The sequence below is a fragment of the Meles meles genome, chromosome 12 (genome assembly GCF_922984935.1).
Source record: "Meles meles chromosome 12, mMelMel3.1 paternal haplotype, whole genome shotgun sequence".
Lineage (NCBI taxonomy): Eukaryota > Metazoa > Chordata > Mammalia > Carnivora > Mustelidae > Meles > Meles meles.
The window spans coordinates 13,272,675-13,291,196 of record NC_060077.1 but is presented as its reverse complement, the minus strand read 5'-3'; the positions used below and the strand labels follow the sequence as shown (position 1 = coordinate 13,291,196).

Genomic DNA, 18,522 nt, shown 5'->3' with positions numbered 1-18,522 from the left:
GACCAGCCTTTGCCCTGCCTCTCCTTGTGAGGCTTCATCCCTTTGCACTGCGCAGCTCCTTCTCCTTGCTGGCTTGGGCCTGGGTCCCCTCCTGAGGCTCTGCAGGGCTTTGCCTGTGGTTCTGCCTGCTGATTTCAGAGTCAGTCCCCTACCCTTGCCTATCCCATCACAGACCATCTTCCAGCCACCAGGTGTCCCCCCAGCACCCCCAACTTTGGGTTTGCTGCGCTCCCCTTCCCCAGCTGGCCTGGCCTGCCCCCTGTTGCTGCACGCATCTGGCTGTGGCTTCTCTGTCCCCTGTCACATGGGTTGGAGGTCTCTTTTGCTTTTCCTGCTCCCCACTTTGCGCTGCCTGTAGGAGCCCACATTCCCTGTCCTGGGAGTCCTCCCGAAACCATCCGCTTGCTGCTTCCCAAGGCACTTGCACATGACTTTTCCATGTTTTCCTGGGATTTCAAAATGTTCCGTCTCCCGGACGGCTTGAGGGAACAGCTGCCTTCCTTGTTACTGTTCCCCTCTTGGTTCCTTGCTTCAGGCTTGAGTAGATGTTTATTAAGTATCTGTTGAACAAATGATAGCTCTTTTGCCTTCAGTGTTCTATTTATTTGAACTCAAATGTTTGTGCCATCTTACAGGCTTTTCATTTAGTGGAGCATATATCCCAGCTTACTTGAAGCTTTTCTAATTCAGTGTAATAAAAACTGACAGAGTTTCGTTGGGATCCCAGGTGCTGGGAGGCGGGTGTGTATAAGGGGAGAGAGTAAGTGCTGGCACGCCGGCAAAGGGCTCGTAGCGCAGTCGCTCTGTTCTCCAATGTTTTGGTCTTGGGAACTCCTGAAAGTTATGAGGACCCCAAAGAGCTTTGTTGATGTGTATTATTTATTAGTATTACTGTGTTCAAAATTAAAATGGGGAATTAAAAAAAAATACTGTGAATTCATTGAAAAAAATAGACTTAATGACATTTTAAAGAACTTTTTTTTTCATGAATGACATTTTTATGAGCAATAACTCCATCTTCCAAAACAAAAATGATTAGGAATAATGGCATTGTCTTATGTTTTTGTGAATCTCCTCTTTTATGTTTGGTTCGTTAGACAAGACCTGCATTTCTTTCATTGTGTTTGGCTTCATTCTGTCTCAATATGTTGTTTTGGAGGAACTGTGTGAGGAAACGGTGGCCTCACGCAGATCTGTAGTTAGAAAGGAGGAGCGGTATTGTCATAGTCTTCTCAGGTCGTGGTGGGTATCTCTGAGATTCGGCCCGAACTCAACAGGTGGTAGTTTCTTAAAGGTTAGTTGCAATGTGGAATCTGAAACTGTATCAATGAACTTTTCATACTGTTACATTAAAATTCATTAGTCTTTCTTGCACCTGGAACAGCTCATTTGCTCATGCATGATGTTACAGCATCATTATTTGGGAAACACTGGCTCACTGAGTTATACAGATTTTCCAAATATGGGCACACAGTGTTATACAATGTTTAAAAAAAAAAAAGTAATCACATTTGTTAACACCACCACCATTCTCCTTAGAACTAAGTCTTTAACTCTTGGGAAGCTATCCGGTTCATGGCAGCTAATGTCAGTTTTCCAAAATTCTAATTTTTATTTTAAAATCTGAATTTATCCTCTATAACAAATGCTATAAATTTTTTTTTCTGGAAGTGACCAGCTCATTTTGTCTTTGAGAAATCTGCCAATACTCTGTTTTTTGTTGTTGTTGTTTTGTTTTTTTTTTTGTAGTCAGTTATTCTGTCAAATAGAATGATGTCCTATGGAGAAAAGGACCGAGTCAGGTCACAACTTAGTCACGAGTGCCTTTCCTTTAGATAACCATCGTCCTTTGGTATGCGGCAATAGTGCTTTATGCATACTTATTTTGTCATACAGAACATTAAAAAGATAGGTACTCATAATTTTTTAAAAATTAAAAAAAAAAGCTATGTACTCAAGCGTCAGAGTTTTAATGACATGAGTAGTGTCATCTGCCCCACCAAAGCCCTTCCTCAGTGAGACCTGGTGATCTTTGTCACGAGCGTGTGGCAGTGACAAACCCCGTGCGGGCCTGACAACCAGTGCCAGAGTTTCACTCACCGGAGCAAATGTCAACATAGTTGGAAAAGGCAGATAACATCTTAGTGTTACTCTGACGATGGTTTTGACCTCGCGGACCTCCCTGGACAGGTGGTGGGGACAGCGCAGCGATAGCGCTGGTGATGTGCAGCCTCAGTCCCCTGCGGGTCTGGGTGCAGTTCACGCCCCCCCCCCCAGGTCTTTCCTCGTTCCTGACGCTGGCCCTGGCCTCAGTATTTCCAGGGAGCCCACCTGCCCCCCTCACCCCTGGGCCTCCCTGCTGTATTTTTCTCCATATCCCTTGTCACAACATACAGTGTCACTCTTCATTTGTCTGCGTCCCTCCACTGAAGGGTGGGCTCCAGATGGCAGAGATTTCTCTTTGGCCTGTTCGGTGCCCTTCCCAGCACTGAGTGTCTGGCACACTGAGACCGCAGCCTGATGACTGTGGGAATGAATGAGTGAATGCACGACGGGCAGGGCTCGGGCCAGTTCTCTGCTGATTCCTGGCCTGTGACCTGCTCCCCGCGGCCCCAGCCCCTGCTCACGCAGCTGTGCTCTCTCCGCCTCTTCAGCCAGTGCTGCCCCACACTGCCGTGTGCCTGGTGTGCGGCGAGGCGGGGAAGGAAGACACGGTGGAAGAGGAAGAAGGAAAGTTTAACCTCATGCTCATGGAGTGCTCCATCTGCAATGAAATCATCCACCCTGGATGCCTTAAGGTGAGCAGTCCCAGGGGGCCTCTGGCTGTGCCGCTCAGCGCCCCCACTGAGGGCCTCGGGGGGTGCTGATGCTGGGGGCCAGCGAGCTTCCTTCCGCAGAGGACCTCCAAGTCTGCAGGGCTCTGTGTGTCATATAATGCGCTGAGGCCCAGAAGGATCTGGAGTAGTTCAGACCTCCCCAACCCGTGTCTTCGAGTCTTCGAGTCTTCGAGGGAAAGAACACATATCCTCCACCTCCCGATGCCTCAGAACCACAGACAGTTCCCAGAGTCTTGCCCCCAGACCAGAGGGAGAGGCGGTGGTTGTGCCGCTTGCTGGAATCCTGGCTCAGGTTTTCTGGGAGAACAAGGTCCAGGCGGGGGGAGGGCAGGTCCTGTAACAACAGGTGCTTGCGTTAGTGTTGCTGTGTGCCAAGAACCTGCTCCCTTGGTGTGCCTGGGGCAGGGCTGCCTTCTTGTGGGGACCGCCATGCTCTGCCTGCCTGTCTTAGGCAACAGGTTCCACTGCTGAAGGGAAGAGACTGTTCTGGGCTGTCCGCAGAGAATGTCCTCATGCCTGGCACCTCCCCATCATCCCAGGTGTCAGCCTGTGTGTATCTATGTGTCCTGGCAAGATGGAGGTCTGACTGCCCCAGATGTTACCTCTGCTCTGAAATGTGTCCATTCCTCCGTGGCAGTAGCTGGGTTTTGTCTCAAGGTTCCACCTCCCACTCTGAAGGCGGCACTGGGATTTTCCCTGCCTTTGGAAGTCAGACCTTCATGGTTTAGTTGCCAGGTAACTTTGGTCTCCCGGATCAGAGACAGTGCCTCGGAGCTGCTCACACTCAGCACCCAGGACAGTGCTACTCAATGACTGAACAATTGGTATGGTCCTTTCTGGGTGCTGCCAGGCCCTGAGCCAATCGTTTTATCGAGGTTATCTCACTGAACTGTAGAGTGGCGGTGAGACAGGTACGGTCTGTTTTATGGTCGAGGGCACTGGCCCACGGAGATGGAGTGATTTGCCCATGATCACTGAGCTAGTAAGAGGCAAAGTTAGATTTGACCGCTGGTCAGAATCCAGGGCCGGCTGTCTTAGCCCCTTTGTTTTCTCTTGGTCAGGGATGGGCTAGAAATGCCATTTGGGAGGGGGTTGTTGCTGCTGCTGCAGGTGTGGCATCTTCTGCCCAGTCCCTGCTTGCTGAGTGGCGTGTGTCCTTTGCAGATTAAGGAGTCAGAGGGCGTGGTCAACGATGAGCTTCCAAACTGCTGGGAGTGTCCAAAGTGTAACCACGCCGGCAAGACCGGGAAAGTGAGTGTCGGGCTCCAAGTCCCAGGGGTCAGCCTGGGAGGGGCGGGCCTTGGCCTTGCCAGATGCACCCTGCCCCTGCATTGTCGTCCAGTGAGGTGTTGCGGGTTCCCAGAGTGGGGCAAGTCCAAAGATATACAGTGGGTTTGTTCCTTCTCTCTTTTTGGCCTACAAGCAAAAGCGTGGCCCTGGCTTTAAGTATGCCTCCAACCTGCCTGGCTCCCTGCTCAAGGAGCAGAAGATGAACCGGGACAACAAGGAAGGGCAGGAGCCTGCCAAGCGGAGGAGTGAGTGTGAGGAGGCACCTCGGCGCAGGTCAGACGAACACCCCAAGAAGGTGCCCCCGGACGGCATCCTGCGCCGAAAGTCAGACGACGTGCACCTGAGGAGGAAGCGGAAATACGAGAAGCCCCAAGAGCTGAGTGGACGCAAGCGAGTACGCACTGGGAGGAGCGGGCAGCGAGGGGTGGCTTGGCTGGTCCTGGGTGTGGGGTGCACGGGCAGGGGGCGGGACGGGCAGTGGGGACAACTCGGGGGCCTGGCCTCTGGCTGCCCTGAGCAGGTCACGTAAGTCCTGAGAGCCCGGCCCAAAGAAAGGAGGGGAAAACCAGCGAGTCACTCCTCTTCCCACCCCTTTATAGGCCTCGACGCTTCAAACGTCCCCCGGTTCCTCCTCTCACCTCTCGCCGAGGCCCCCTCTAGGCAGCAGCCTCAGCCCCTGGTGGAGATCCAGTCTCACTTACTTCCAGCAGCAGGTGCTCCCACGTCGCCCCGCCCTCTTGAGGTCCTGGGGACTTGCGAGTCCCGGGCCAACCCCCCACCCCGCCGCCCCCTCATCTCCCCCTCCTGGGAAGCCCTGTGGGTCTGGGAACCTCGGAGGATTCTGGCGGCCCGCTCCGCCCACCTGCCCTTCCCACTTCGGCCACGAGGTGGCGCCTGGTTGTCTTCCCAGCTACAGCCATTAAAGGCTCTGCTGGGAACCCCGCAGGCCCTGCCTCCAGGACTGGCTCCCAGGGCCAAGTCCGACCTCAGTGGGCCAGTGCACATCTCAGGGTCTGTCCGAGGGTGGGAGGTCAGTTGGGTGGCAACAGCTTGACCACGCTTATCCCCTTCCAACTTCTCTCTTAAAAGTAGCAGCCAGGGCCCACCGTCTTTCAGTCACAGTAGATGGGATTTGCGGGAAAGGTGATTCTCCAGTCCCTACTCTAGAGACTGTGGACTCATGGTGGGGTTGGGGTAGAGGGGACCAAATCCCATGAACCCTGGGAGCAAGATCTACATGCTTTTTTTTCTGTGACAGCTAAAACCTGGCAAAGAAGATAAGCTTTTCAGGAAAAAGGTACCGTTTTCCATTCTCTTGTCTTCCCCTCCCCCCACGCCTGCCCCTGGGTCAGTGGGTGCTGCCGGGGAGGGTGGAGAGGCCTGGGTGGGTACAATCCTGAGCCTAGGGGCTTAGCTGCCCTTGCTCCGCCTCCTCCCTCAGCGGCGGTCTTGGAAGAACGCGGAGGACCGGATGTCTCTTGCCAACAAGCCTCTGCGGCGCTTCAAGCAGGAGCCAGAGGATGACCTGCCTGAGGCGCCCCCTAAGGCCCGGGAAAGTGACCACTCCCGCTCCAGCTCCCCCACTGCGGGGCCCAGCACCGAGGGGGCAGAGGGCCCCGAGGAGAAGAAAAAGGTAAAGATACGTAGGAAAAGGCGGCTTCCCACCAAGGAGCTGAGCAAGGAGCTGAGCAAGGAGCTGAACCAAGAGATCCAGAAGACGGAGAACAGCCTGGCCAACGAGAACCACCAGCCCATCAAGTCAGAGCCCGAGAGTGAGAGCGAGGAACCCAAGCGGCCCCTGGGCCTCTGCGAGCGCCCCCACCGCTTCAGCAAGGGGCTCACCGGCCCTCCCCGGGAGCTGCGGCACCAGCTGGGGCCTGGCCTACGCAGCCCACCCCGTGTCATCTCCCGGCCCCCTCCCTCCGTGTCCCCGCCCAAGTGCATCCAGATGGAGCGGCACGTGATTCGGCCACCCCCCATCAGCCCCCCGCCTGACTCACTGCCCCTGGATGATGGGGCTGCCCATGTCATGCACAGGGAGGTGTGGATGGCCGTCTTCAGCTACCTCAGCCACCAAGACTTGTGTGTCTGCATGCGGGTCTGCAGGACCTGGAACCGCTGGTGAGGGGCACTGGCAGAGCTTGGCTGGGGAGGCAGCGAGGGACTGGCCCAGTGTCGGGCTCCAGAATCAGGCTTAGACTAGACCAGGAATGGCACATGGGTGGTATGTGTCCCTACTTTAGTCACTCGTGATGATCTTTCTTTCCTTCTAAGTTCAATCCAGCTTAATTCTTCTCAAAGAGTTCCAGGTGGTTACAGCAACCTGGTCATGCTGGTCTTGTCAGAAGAGGTGAGCGGTAGTTGATTGCCTGGTTCAGCTCTAGGAGGATGAGCTAAGAATCAGGTGGAGTCCTTGTCCTTGAAGAGGTAGCCCTGGTTCAAAGCAAGGGTTCCAGTTACTGATCTTAACTTCAGCTTTGGTATTTCTTAGCTTTCTGGCTTTTGCCAGGTTACTTACCTTCACCTGTAAAAGGGCATAATAGGATGTCTGCCTAGAGCGTTGTTGTGGGAAGTGGCCTGTAGGGGGAGTAGTAGAGCTCCCAGTAAATATTTAAGGTGAGCAGGTCCTGGCATCTTTGTGGGGGCCTATTGCAGTCAGAGCAGAGGTGCCCAGGTGTGGGCAGGATAGGCGTTAAATGAAGGATTCAGAGGGTGGAGTTAGGGAGCCCCCTCCCACCCCCAAACTTGGTCGTGGAGGGAGTTGCCACAGTCTTGCAGGGGGCTCACCCCCTCTGCTGGGCCTGGCCCCCAGGTGCTGCGATAAGCGGTTATGGACCCGCATCGATCTGAACCACTGCAAGTCCATCACACCCCTGATGCTGAGCGGCATCATCCGGCGGCAGCCTGTCTCCCTGGACCTCAGCTGGACCAATATCTCCAAGAAACAGCTGAGCTGGCTCATCAACCGGTTGCCTGGTGAGCACTGGGCCAGGGACCCCAGAGGTGCCGTGGTGGGGGCTGGGCTGCATCTCCTGACCTGCCCCTCTGTCCCCTAGGGCTCCGAGACCTGGTGCTGTCGGGCTGCTCATGGATTGCAGTCTCAGCTCTCTGTAGCTCTAGCTGTCCATTGCTCCGGACCCTGGATGTCCAGTGGGTAGAAGGACTAAAGGATGCCCAGATGCGGGATCTCCTGTCCCCACCCACAGATAACAGGCCAGGTGAGTGGCCAGGCCCATGCTATGCCCAGGGGGGTGCCCAAGGGGGTCAGTTTGGAGGCGGCGTGACCAGGCTGTGCTGTTGGATATGGTTTTCACCACAGCCCCCCTCCCACCCCCACCCGGTGCATGTGTTCTCAAGCTTCTTGGTCTCAGCCATTTTCCAGAAGATGCAGAGATTGTCCTGGCTGATGTGCTCTCGGGTACCTTCAGGTGTAGAAACAATGCGTGAGAGAAGAGGCTTCTTTGTACACCCGAGACTCCACTGGGGGATCTTGGCATGCATACGACTGCTTCTCTGTTCATTTGTACTTCGTTGGCTTTAAGCCTCCATGAGCATGGGGGTCAGTGTAGTTAGAGATGAGCTCCCAAGAGGGAGCCTTCCTGGGCGGGGTTGCGAGGCTCATTGCTCCCTGGCAATGAGCCTGGCGCTCACACGAGCAAGTGCTGTGATCCGGAGATGCCGTGCTGGCCTGCTCGGACGCGCCGAGTACTGCGGGGTAGAACGTGGGCTGTATTTCCAAATGTTCTGATTTTTCAGGACTGCAGAAGCGTGAGATTGGATGTGGAATCTTTTTGGATTTTTAAATGTAGGAACCAGTTTGGGGAAAGACTCACTGGCCAAGTGAAATCCAAGTGTGACATGTGGCTGGTCAGCCTTCCCGTGTTAGGTCAGTGTGAGCAGATCTCCCCCATCAGGTCCACATGCTGCCTCTCTCCTTCCTGACCCCTCAGGTCAGATGGACAACCGGAGCAAGCTCCGGAACATTGTGGAGCTGCGTCTAGCAGGCCTGGACATCACGGACGCCTCCCTGCGGCTCATCATCCGCCACATGCCCCTGCTTTCCAAGCTCCACCTTAGTTACTGTAATCACGTGACCGACCAGTCCATCAACCTGCTCACTGCCGTGGGCACCACCACCCGAGACTCCTTAACCGAAATCAACCTATCAGGTCAGTCAGGGGCACCCGGCAGGCTCTGCCTGGGGCCCTGGGGGACAGGCTGGGACCTTCACATTTGTGGAGAAATACTTTGTGTGCCGGCTCTCAGAGCGTCCTGGCATGAGGGTGAAGACAGATCTGTAAATGCGACAGACACACGGCCAAGGCTAGAGGAGAAACATGAAACACAGCAATTATTGCCAGATTGGTAGTACTTGCTGACAAAAAATGGTGCTGGTAGCAGCCAGAGCAGAGCGCCGTGGTTCCTGACCCAAAATACTGGCTTGCACAGCTTCTCCAGGGTGGCGCGGACAAGCCAGCTCGCACCGCAGAGAGGGGAGCAGGGCAGCGGTGGGTGGGGAGGCTGGGCAGGCTTGGACCGAGGAGGTAACTTGGTTTGTGCTGCCGTTGTCTGTACTTTGTGCTCCCCACCTGACCCGCTATCGGGGGCCTCTTGGAGGGGAGAAAACTCTCCAGCTGGTGCTGCTGGGATCCTCGGTCGACATGCCAGTGGGGCTGGAGTGAGTGTGGAAGGCCCTGGGATGTGGCTGGTGGCGAGGTGGACAGAGAGCACGGCCCGTCTCTACCCAGCTCGACCAGTTCTGATCTCATTGCTTAGGATGTCAGATCGTGTATGTAAGATTTACACAAGACCTAAAAAAACCACTTTTTTCCCTCCAGAAATTAACAACTAATAAAGGACACCTTTACTTCACACTTGGTAGACACACACCTTCCTGCCAACTGTGCCACATTTGAGGATGAATGGGGAGGTTTGAGAATTTGGAGAACTTAAGAGAATTCTCTACCTAGGAAGACATTCCTCCTCCTCTGGGGAGTTCTGGTGGCAAGGGCTGTCCCACCCTGTGGAGACAGAGAAGAGGAAGCCCTGCTGGGCTGAGGATCCCAGCTCCAGGCTCCGCTTGTGGTCTCGCAGGGATGCTGAAGCTGCCCTGTGGAGGAGGGCCTAGATGGCTCGTGCTCTAGTCCTGGGCGGGCGGGGCTGGGTACTGTGGTGACTCTTCACTAGGAGTTCCGCCCTACATGCAGCGGAGATCCCAGGGTAAGCCCTCCCCTGCAGTGCCGTCCACACCGTGCTTGCCCGTGTAAAAACCCGCTTTTGCATTTGTTTTTCCACGGAGGTCCTCCCTTCCTCTCAGCAGAGAAATCGCTGCGTTCCACTTAAGAGCTGTGCTGTACACGGAGGCAAACCTCTACAGCCGGTGTCTCTCAGATTCATTTTTTTTTTTTTTTAAGGTTTTATTTTTGTCTATTTGACAGAGAGTGAGCACAGGCAGAGGAAGCAGCAGACTCCTTGCTGAGCCGGGAGCCCAATGTGGGGGGTCAATCCCAGGACCCTGACATCATGACCTGAGTGGGAGGCAATTGCTTAACTGACTGAGCCGCCCAGGCGCCCCAGATTCTTTTCTTTTTACGAGTCTCCCCTTCGGGCGCCTGGGTGGCTCAGTGGGTTAATGCCTCTGCCTTTGGCTCAGGTCATGATCCCGGCCTCCTGGGATCCAGCCCCGCATCAGGCTCTCTGCTCGGTGGGGAGTTTGCTTCCCCCTCTTTCTGCCTGCCTCTCTGCCTACTTGTGATCTCTGTCTGATAAATAAAATCTTTAAAAAAAAAAGAATTTATTAAAAAAAAAGTTTCCCCTTGCCATCAGTATAACTAATGATAAAAATAACTGTGCCACAAAATAGATGACAGTGGACATGCCTCAGGATCCATGATCTTGAAGGATCTGCTCTAGGGACAGAGTGAAGTCAGTGGTCCAGCTTTTGTTACTCAGCCTGAATTTGAGGCCGCCCCTTCCCTTCCCCTGATTCTCACCGGTCTCCCTCCTCCCTCCCCACTCCCCACCTTAAATTCTTTCTTCCAGCGTCTGTCTCTGTACTTCCACACAGCAAGCCTGTGTTACTATTTCTTGATTTTCTTTTTCTACTCGGGCATTCTGTGCTTATTAGCTTGCTGTGTAGAACACAAGGATTACTACTGCTCTTACATCTTCCCCCTCCCCTTATCTTTCCAATTCACAGTTAAGTCTCTCTTTATGGCCACAGAAAGACTGTCCACTGTTGTGCTAAATAGTGTATTGTAAGTACATTTCCCTTCTTGCACGCATTTTTTTTCCTGGAGTTGCCTCTTTTTTGCTTAGTCTCTAGGCAGACTCTGCACCAGACTCAGTACTGTTCTGCCCCCACACAGACCCCTCTGGCCCCCGACCAGTTTTTGCAGGAGGCCTCCCTTCTGGATTTGCTTTCTTCCAGACTCCTGCCTGCTGTCCCAGCTGTCAGCCTGAGACAGTGTCCCACTGCCATCCTGGAAATATTCTTGGTCTTGTGTTATGTAGGGTCCCCACCTTCCGTGATCTCACATTTTTTCTTGGCTTCTCTGGTTTCATGGAGGACATTTAGACATTGATGATCCCCTCACACTGGTAGCTTGGCTGGATCTGGGAACCATGTTGTTACAGAAGGTTGGGAGGCATTGCTCCTTTTTCTTTGCCTTCCAGAGTCTAATCCAGAACCATTTGATACTTCTTCCTTCAGTAAGTATTTTCTCTAATCTAAAGTTTGTCAGGGCATTTTGTTTCTTGTTTTCTGTAATTTTTTTTTTTTTTTAAGATTTTATTTGGCAGAGAGAGAGAGACAGTGCGCACAAGCAGGCAGAGGCAGAGAGAGAGAAGCAGTCTCCCCGCTGAGCAAGGAGCCCAATGTGGGACTCGATCCCAGAACCCTGGGATCATGACCCAAGCCAAAGACAGTGGCCCAACCAACTGAGCCACCCAGGCATCCCATCTGTAATTTTTTTTTTTTAAGATTTTGTTTGAGAGAGCAAAGGAGGAAGGGGAGAGGGAGAGGGAGAAACAGACTCCTCGCTGAGCAGGGAGCCCGATGTAGGGCTCCATTTGGGGACCCTGAGATCATGACCTGAGCTGAAGGCAGATGCTTAACCAACTGAGCCACACAGCCGCCCCTGGTAATTTTTCATGATGAGCCTTCGTTCGAATCTTTTCTTCCAGGGCACTCACACTTTCAATCTAGAAACAAATGTCCTTCAGTTCTGGGAAATTTCCTTGAATTATTTCTTAATTTCCTTTTCTTCTGTTTTTTCTTTACTAACTAGTACTCTGATACCTTTTTTTTTCCCTTCCTGTTTTCCATCTTTGTGTCATCTTTTTTCTTGCTTTTCTGGGAGTTTTCTTCCACTTTATCACACAATTCATACAGTGTTTTTTTTTTAAGATTCTATTTTTTATTTGAGGGAGAGAACAAGTGTGGGGAGGAGCAGAGAGAAAGGGACAAGCAGATTCCCAACTGAGCACGAGCCCAGTGCAGGACTTGATCCCATGACCCTAAGATCATGATGACCTGAGCCAAACCGAGAGTCAGATACCTAACTGATGGAGCCACCCAGGCGCCCTGTTTTTTAATTGCTGCTGTTAATGTAGGTCGAAACCGGCCAAAACATGGGCAGCTTCATATGGTTCAACCTATATTTTTAATTTTAGAGCTTTTTTTCATTGAACTCATACCCTCCTGCCCCCCACCATCCCCTCCCATCTTCCGCCCTCTCCTGTTCTTTGTACTCGTGTAAAGAGGCCTGTTCCTGTTCCTGGTGGTTTTTGTTTGTTTGTTTGTTTGTTTGTTTTAAGATTTATTTATTTGACAGAAAGATCACAAGTAGACAGAGAGGCAGGCAGAGAGGGAGGGAGAAGCAAGCTCCCTGCTGAGCAGAGAGCCCGATGCGGGGCTCGATCCCAGGACCCTGAGATCATGACCTGAGCTGAAGGCAGAGGCTTAACCCATTGAGCCACCCAGGCGCCCCTGTTCCTGTTTTTTAGATCCATCCTGAGGATACTGTTTTATTTTTTTCTCCCTGCATATACTTTTTCCTTCAGACAGAGCCAGTGGCCCTTTTAAGACATCCTCCTCGGATTTAGTGTCAGTGCCTGCTTGTCCACTCGGGGGCGTTCAGAGGCTGTGGACATCAGTGTGTGGTCAGCATGGGTTGGTTTTTTTAGGGGTGGGGGGGAGACCCAGGTGTGAGATCTTTCAGACTTTTCTCCTGAGCTGGTCAGGGCTGCCAAAAGTATTCTCCTTGACCTCCCAACTGGAGGGTGCAGGCTGGGCTGCCTGGTGTCATAGGGCCTGGCAAGGTTATGAGGCTGGGGGATCCCAACAGTCCGCAGGTAAGTGTTCCCGGAGACCCTGATTTTGGCTGGGTGCCCCAGCCTGCTGCGCCAGGTGGTGCCCAGACCAAAGACTTTCTCTCTCACCATCAGAGACTGAAACTCCAGTCTTCTGCAGCTGCGGAGGGACTCTAACCCCTTCTTAGCTCCATTTCCTGTGACTGCTGCTTCCATTACTGGAACCTTTAGGGTGTTTATAGAGTAAATCTGCTTCTCTGCCTTCCCTTCAGCCAGTTTAGGTTAAGCTTTCTCAAATCTACTGAATGTTCTCTTCTCCAGCTTCCAAAGTTGAAAAAAAAAATTGTGGTAAAATACATAACATAAAATTTATCATTTAAGCATACAGGTCACTGGCATTTAAGTTCATTTACATTGTCGTGTAACCACCACCACCATCCATCTCCAGGACCTCCTCTTCACCCCATCAGAAGCTCTGCCTACAAAGTAACTCCCTGTTCCTCCTCCTCCCCGCCCCTCACAATACACACACTGTGTGAACTTGACTTCAGGGACCTTATGAAAGCGTAATTACGTCATAGTGTTTTGTTGAGAGGCTTATTTAATTAGCATAATGTTCTCAAGGTTCATCCATGTTATATCATAGGTCAGAATTTCCTTCCTTTTTAAAGCTGCATAGTATTCCATTGTGTGTATATACCAAATTTCCTTCATTCATTCATCAGTGGACAGTTGGCTGGCTTCTCCCTTCCGGCTATCATGAATAATGCTGCTAGGAGAACATGGGGGGACAAATCCCTGTTTAAGTCCCTGCTCTCGGTTCTTTTGGGCATATACCCAGAAATGGGCAAGCCAAATCATACGGTAATTCTAGGTTTAATTTTTTTTGAGAAACTACTATGTTGTTTCCCATAGCAGCTACACAATTACATTCCTACACAAGGGTCCCATTTTCTCCACTTTTTAATTTTTTTTACTTATACCCGTTTTAGTGGGTAAGAAGTAATACCTCAATATGGTTTTGAAATATGTATTATTTTAAGTAATCGCACAAGTCATATGCCCTACTGACTGAGCTAGCCGGGTGCCCCTCAGTGTGATTTTGGTCTGCATTTCCCTGGTGATTAGTGATGTTGAGCATCTTTTATTTTCTATTTATTCATCATCTTTGGGAAATGTCTGTTCATGTCCTTTTCCCATTTTTTGATTAGCTAGGTTGTGGGGGGTTTTGTTTTGTTTTTTAGTTTGTGGATTTTTTTGTTGTTGAGTTGTAGGCGCTTTTTGTTTTTGAGAGATCACGAGCACAAACCGGGGGTGGGGGATGGGCAGAAGCAGAGAGAGTATCCCAAGCAAGCTCCATGCTCAGCACAGAGCCCAATACAGGGCTCCATCTCACTAGCCTGAGATGACCTGAGCTGAATTCAAGAGCTGGACACCTGACTGAGCCACCCAGGCACCCCAAGTTGTAGTTCTTTATATAGACTCTGGATATTAATCCTTTATCGGATACATGATTTGCAGATACTTCTCCCATCTTGTGTTTTGGACTTTCACTCTCTTGTAATGACTTTTGCATATAAATGTTTTTAACTTTGATTTGGTTCAAACTCTTTATGCTTTTCATGGGGTGTTAAGAAGCCACTGACAAGGGGCGCCTGGGTGGCTCAGTGGGTGAAAGCCACTGCCTTCAGCTCAGGTCATGATCTCAGGGTCCTGGGATCGAGCCCCACATCGGGCTCTCTGCTCGGTGGGGAGCCTGTTTCCTCTTCTCTCTGTGCCTGCCTCTCTGCCTACTTTAAAAAAAAAAAAAAAAAAAAGATTTTATTTATTTATTTGACAGAGAGAGAGATCACAAGTAGGCCTCTCTGCCTACTTGTGATCTCTCGCTGTCAAATAAATCATTAAAAAATCTTTAAAAAAAAAAAAAGAAACCACTGACAAACTCAGGGGCACCTGGGTGGCTTGGTCAGTTAAGTGTTTGCTTTTAGTTCCAGTCCTGATCCCAGGGTCCTGAGATTAAGCCCTGGCTTAGTGGGGAGACTGCTTCTTCCCCTGCCCCCACTCCCCTGCTCATGCTCTCTCTCTCAAAACCTTTAAAAAAAGAACAAAGAAAAAAACTTGACAAATTCAATGTCATAGTTTTTATGTTTAGGTCTAAATAATTTGAACTGTGTATGGTGTGAGGTAGAATGTCCGATTTTCTGAGCAGTATTTGTTCAGAAGTTTATCTTTTACCCACTAAGTAGTTGTGGCACCCTGTCAGAAATCTGTGACTATTCAGGGGTTTAATTTCTGTCCAGGGTTTCGGTTCTGGTCTCTTCATCTGCATGACCTTAGTGCCAGTAAGACATGCTGTAGTGAGTCGGGAGGTGGGAGTCCTCCAATTTTGTTTTCTAGACCATGTTGATAATTTAGGATCCCTTATACTTCTCCCTGCATCTGAGGATGGATTTCTCTATTTCTGCAAAAAAATGTTGGTATTTTATAGTAACTTCATTGAATCTGTAGCTTGCTTTGAACAGTGTTGACATTTTAACAATACTAAGTCTTCCCATGAATGTGGGAATTTAATATCTTTAAATTCTTGAAGCACTTTTTTAGTTTTCAGTGTACAAAGTCACTCACTTCGCTGGTTAAACTAAGTATTTTATTTTGTTCTTTTTGATGCTACTGTAAGTGGAATTGTTAATTTTCTGATTGCTCATTGCTAGTGTATAAAAACACAGCTGATCATTTTGTATCCTGCACCTTGGTTGAACTTGTGTGCTTCTCTATGCCACCTCCGTGAGGCCGGCACTAGGGCTGTCAGTATTTTGACTGTTTGCCTGTATGGTTTTCAGTCCGACTCACCTGAATGGAGAAGTGAAAGTGCAGATGCTAGTGAGGACAGAGGGCTCAAGCTGACCACCACTGAAATGAAGGAAATTTGTCTGCCGGGTGGGGGCGCTCTCTCAGCCTCAGTTGGCTGCTAACTGTCATTGAGGCCAATCGACTGTGGCTGCAGCTCTAACACAAAAAAGGGTGGTAGAAGCAAAGCATAAATTCACAAGAGTAGGGGCAGAAGAGTGTGTCTTTAAGTGAGGACGTGGTGAAAGACTCCGAATTCTGGGTTTGCTCGTTGGCAACAGAATCTCGCCAGCCTTGGTAGTAGCTTGGTCTCCTGCATAGGTTTCTGGTCAGCATTTAGCAAGGGGTGCACAAGCCTGCTCTGCCTCACTTGAAAGCCCTGGTGCCTGTATGGGCTAAGAGGAGCCCAAGATGACCATACAGATGTTCTCACTCTCACCCTTTGCTTCCTCCCTGCCCCCACACCGCTCCCCAAACTGATCAGTAGGGAATAAGCAGATAAGTGCCCCATCACGTAGATAGGGAGGTATTTATCGACCATAAATTAGATGGGAAAAGCAAGCTATTTAACATATTGTGGGAGCCTGTCTTTGTTAAACAGCATGGACAGGAGACCTATTTTATACATACATACATATTTTAGACATACATGCCTCTCTAGGCAAGGGTAAGCTTAGAAGTGATTTCACTTGGAAGCCTGAATGCTTTTCAAGCATACATTAACCTTTATAATTGGTAGATGGAACCATTCCCCGTTTAATGAGAGCTTTCCAGCAAGTGCAGTGTTCCCAGGGGCACCAGGGGCTGGACAGTGCTCAAGGGCTCTGTCCTGTTTCTTCATTCCTCGGTGCTGGGGTTTGGTGGGGGTGGGAGGGGCCTCTGGCCTCCACTTCCTTCACTTCATGTTGTCTCCTCTCCCCTGCAGACTGCAATAAGGTTACTGACCAGTGCCTGTCCTTCTTCAAACGCTGTGGAAATATCTGTCATATTGACCTGAGGTACTGCAAGCAGGTTACCAAGGAAGGCTGTGAGCAGTTCATAGCTGAAATGTCTGTGAGTGTCCAGTTTGGGCAAGTGGAAGAAAAACTCCTACAGAAACTGAGTTAGTCCAAGGACAAGTATGTAAATAAGGGGTGGGGAAGGGGAGGGACCATGGCAGGGGAGGGGAAAAAACTTTACAGAAACTAGGGCTTTTATTTTCAATTTGGAACTTGAAACAACAGACCCCACGATTCCATTCTGCAAGTCTCGCTGAGGGAGTAGCCGTCCCAGCGCCTGTTTGGGGATGAGTGAACTGTGGACACTCCCCTTCAGTCTATCTGAATTGCAACAGCACTGCTTTCTGGACCATTTCTAAAGGCTGCCTTTACCAAGAAGACATTCCCGCTGGAGAGGAGGACAGACTTTGAAGAAATTCTCTTATGGAAGCATGAGCTTAGGAGTTTCGTGGGTGGTGGTGTTTTCGTTTTGGACACCTTGTTCCTTGCAGCTTTGGGGGTCGGTGTTGACATTCAGCGGACCACACGCCACATCTGCTGCCGTCGTGACATTTTTTGTTTGTTTGGTTTTGTTACATCTTACATTATGCAGAACTATTTTTGTACAAATTGTTTAAAAGTTATTTATGCAAGGTTTGAATGCATACCTGTGTTTTTATTGTTTTGAGATTGCCAACTTCCCTGGTTTCCTAAGGTAGGAGAGAACTGAACCTGTACTTCATCCACACAAATAATCCATCTACACACGTGCCCCGATCTGGCAGAGCAGGCGCAGACCTTCCAATTAAAAGCATGTTTAAATGGAAGTTGAGAGCCTGCTTTGTACGTCGTCAAGAATTACACAAGCATGTGGATATACGTTATAGTCGAAATAAGACACTTTGCCAAGTTTCCTCTGTATAGAAATCACCCATTTCTCAAAATTTTAAAATTCAGACTTCAGCCTTTGCACTCAGGAGAGTTTTGCGCCAGCATGAGCTCTTGTATTCTACACGGATCTAATTTATACAGTGGGTCAAGAAGTAGAATAAATGATCCAACATAGCCTTTCTTTTCCTTTTTTCTCTCCTTTGAGGTGAGTTGAGTTCTCGTTCAAGGTTTATAACACAGCTGTTTCCTAGTTGTAAAGTTATGCCTTCATAAGTGCCATTGTTGTAAGGTGTTGTTTTCCTAGACCTTCCCTGATGCGGTTTTACCTTTGTTGAATTTGTATAAACAATTGTACAAAAAAGCACTCTCGGCCTTGGAGAGTTTCTGTTCGAGGGGGGGATTAGAAAGCTGACTGAAAAGTTCAGGGGCAGCAGTCTCGACACTGGTATAAACTACCTTTGTTGTCAGAGATCCACGGTGGCCCGGCGGTGCCCGCCGGTTCCCCCATCTGCAGAGTTTCCGGCCTTTGGGGAGAGAACGGCGCCACCCCACTGGCCTCAGGCAGGTGGCTTACCTGTGTGGGTGCCTCAGAGCCCACCTGTGTGAAGTAACAGCCATGGCCCCTTGGTGTTGCCGCTGCTGTGGTGGGGGGCACAGGGGGGTCCAGCTCCTCAGCCTCTCCCTGGAGCTGCTCCTGGAGGCCACACACTGCGCTCGGGAGCCTTGGGCCAGGGCCGCTGCTGTCGCCAGCTGGTGGACACAAACCAGGGAGAAGTCATTTTAGATCGCACAATTTTTTTAAAGAGGGTCCTGCACCCTTCTACTCCCACATAGATAAGGCTGCTGTACTGATTCTGAAAATGGAGAAGATAACCTACCTCGTTTCCTCAGTAGTTTGTTGCCTCCCCCAGCTTTTTTTTGGGCCACCAAATGGTTTTAGATCCCACCCAGTCTCATGCCTCCTGTTAGCTTAAACACAGAGATCCTTTGACTCAAACTGGAAACCAGAATTTAACTCAGGAGATGCACCTTACAGAGGTAAGATTAGTTTAACACTATGTTTTGTTTTGTTTTTAGATTTTATTAGAGCACAAGCGGGGGTGGGGGCAAAGGGAGAGGGAGAAGCAGACTCCCAGGCTCGATCCCAGAACCCTAAGATCATGAGCTGAAGGCAGATGCTTAACCAACCGAGCCACCAAGGGGCCCCAACACTGTGGTTTATTTATAAAAATACGGCTTACGGGGCACCTGGGTGGCTCAGTGGGTTAAGCCTCTGCCTTCGGCTCAGGTCATGATCTCAGGGTCCTGGGATCGAGCCCCACATCGGGCTCTCTGCTCAGCAGGAAGCCTGCTTCTCCCTTTCTCTC

The 18,522-nt window shown here is 50.5% G+C and overlaps 1 protein-coding gene across 12 annotated transcripts in view; it reads left to right on the top strand.

Moving 5' to 3' along the window:
• KDM2B (lysine demethylase 2B) overlaps nucleotides 1-18,089 on the top strand; it is a 121,713-nt gene extending 103,624 nt beyond the window's left edge. For 4 of the 12 annotated variants that reach the window (XM_046024267.1, XM_046024272.1, XM_046024269.1 and 1 more), the window contains 10 exons: nucleotides 2,655-2,798; nucleotides 4,002-4,088; nucleotides 4,252-4,521; nucleotides 4,727-4,840; nucleotides 5,386-5,424; nucleotides 5,569-6,248; nucleotides 6,940-7,103; nucleotides 7,184-7,345; nucleotides 8,078-8,296; nucleotides 16,213-18,087. In XM_046024267.1, coding sequence (XP_045880223.1) covers nucleotides 2,655-2,798; nucleotides 4,002-4,088; nucleotides 4,252-4,521; nucleotides 4,727-4,840; nucleotides 5,386-5,424; nucleotides 5,569-6,248; nucleotides 6,940-7,103; nucleotides 7,184-7,345; nucleotides 8,078-8,296; nucleotides 16,213-16,394 — 2,061 coding nt within the window. In that variant the 3' untranslated portion in view covers nucleotides 16,395-18,087. Of the gene's footprint in view, nucleotides 1-2,654; nucleotides 2,799-4,001; nucleotides 4,089-4,251; nucleotides 4,522-4,726; nucleotides 4,841-5,385; nucleotides 5,425-5,568; nucleotides 6,249-6,939; nucleotides 7,104-7,183; nucleotides 7,346-8,077; nucleotides 8,297-16,212 lie in introns of all 12 variants that reach the window. The other 8 variants (XM_046024264.1, XM_046024262.1, XM_046024265.1 and 5 more) reach the window with 5 other exon arrangements.
• Nucleotides 18,090-18,522: the final 433 nt, after the last annotated feature.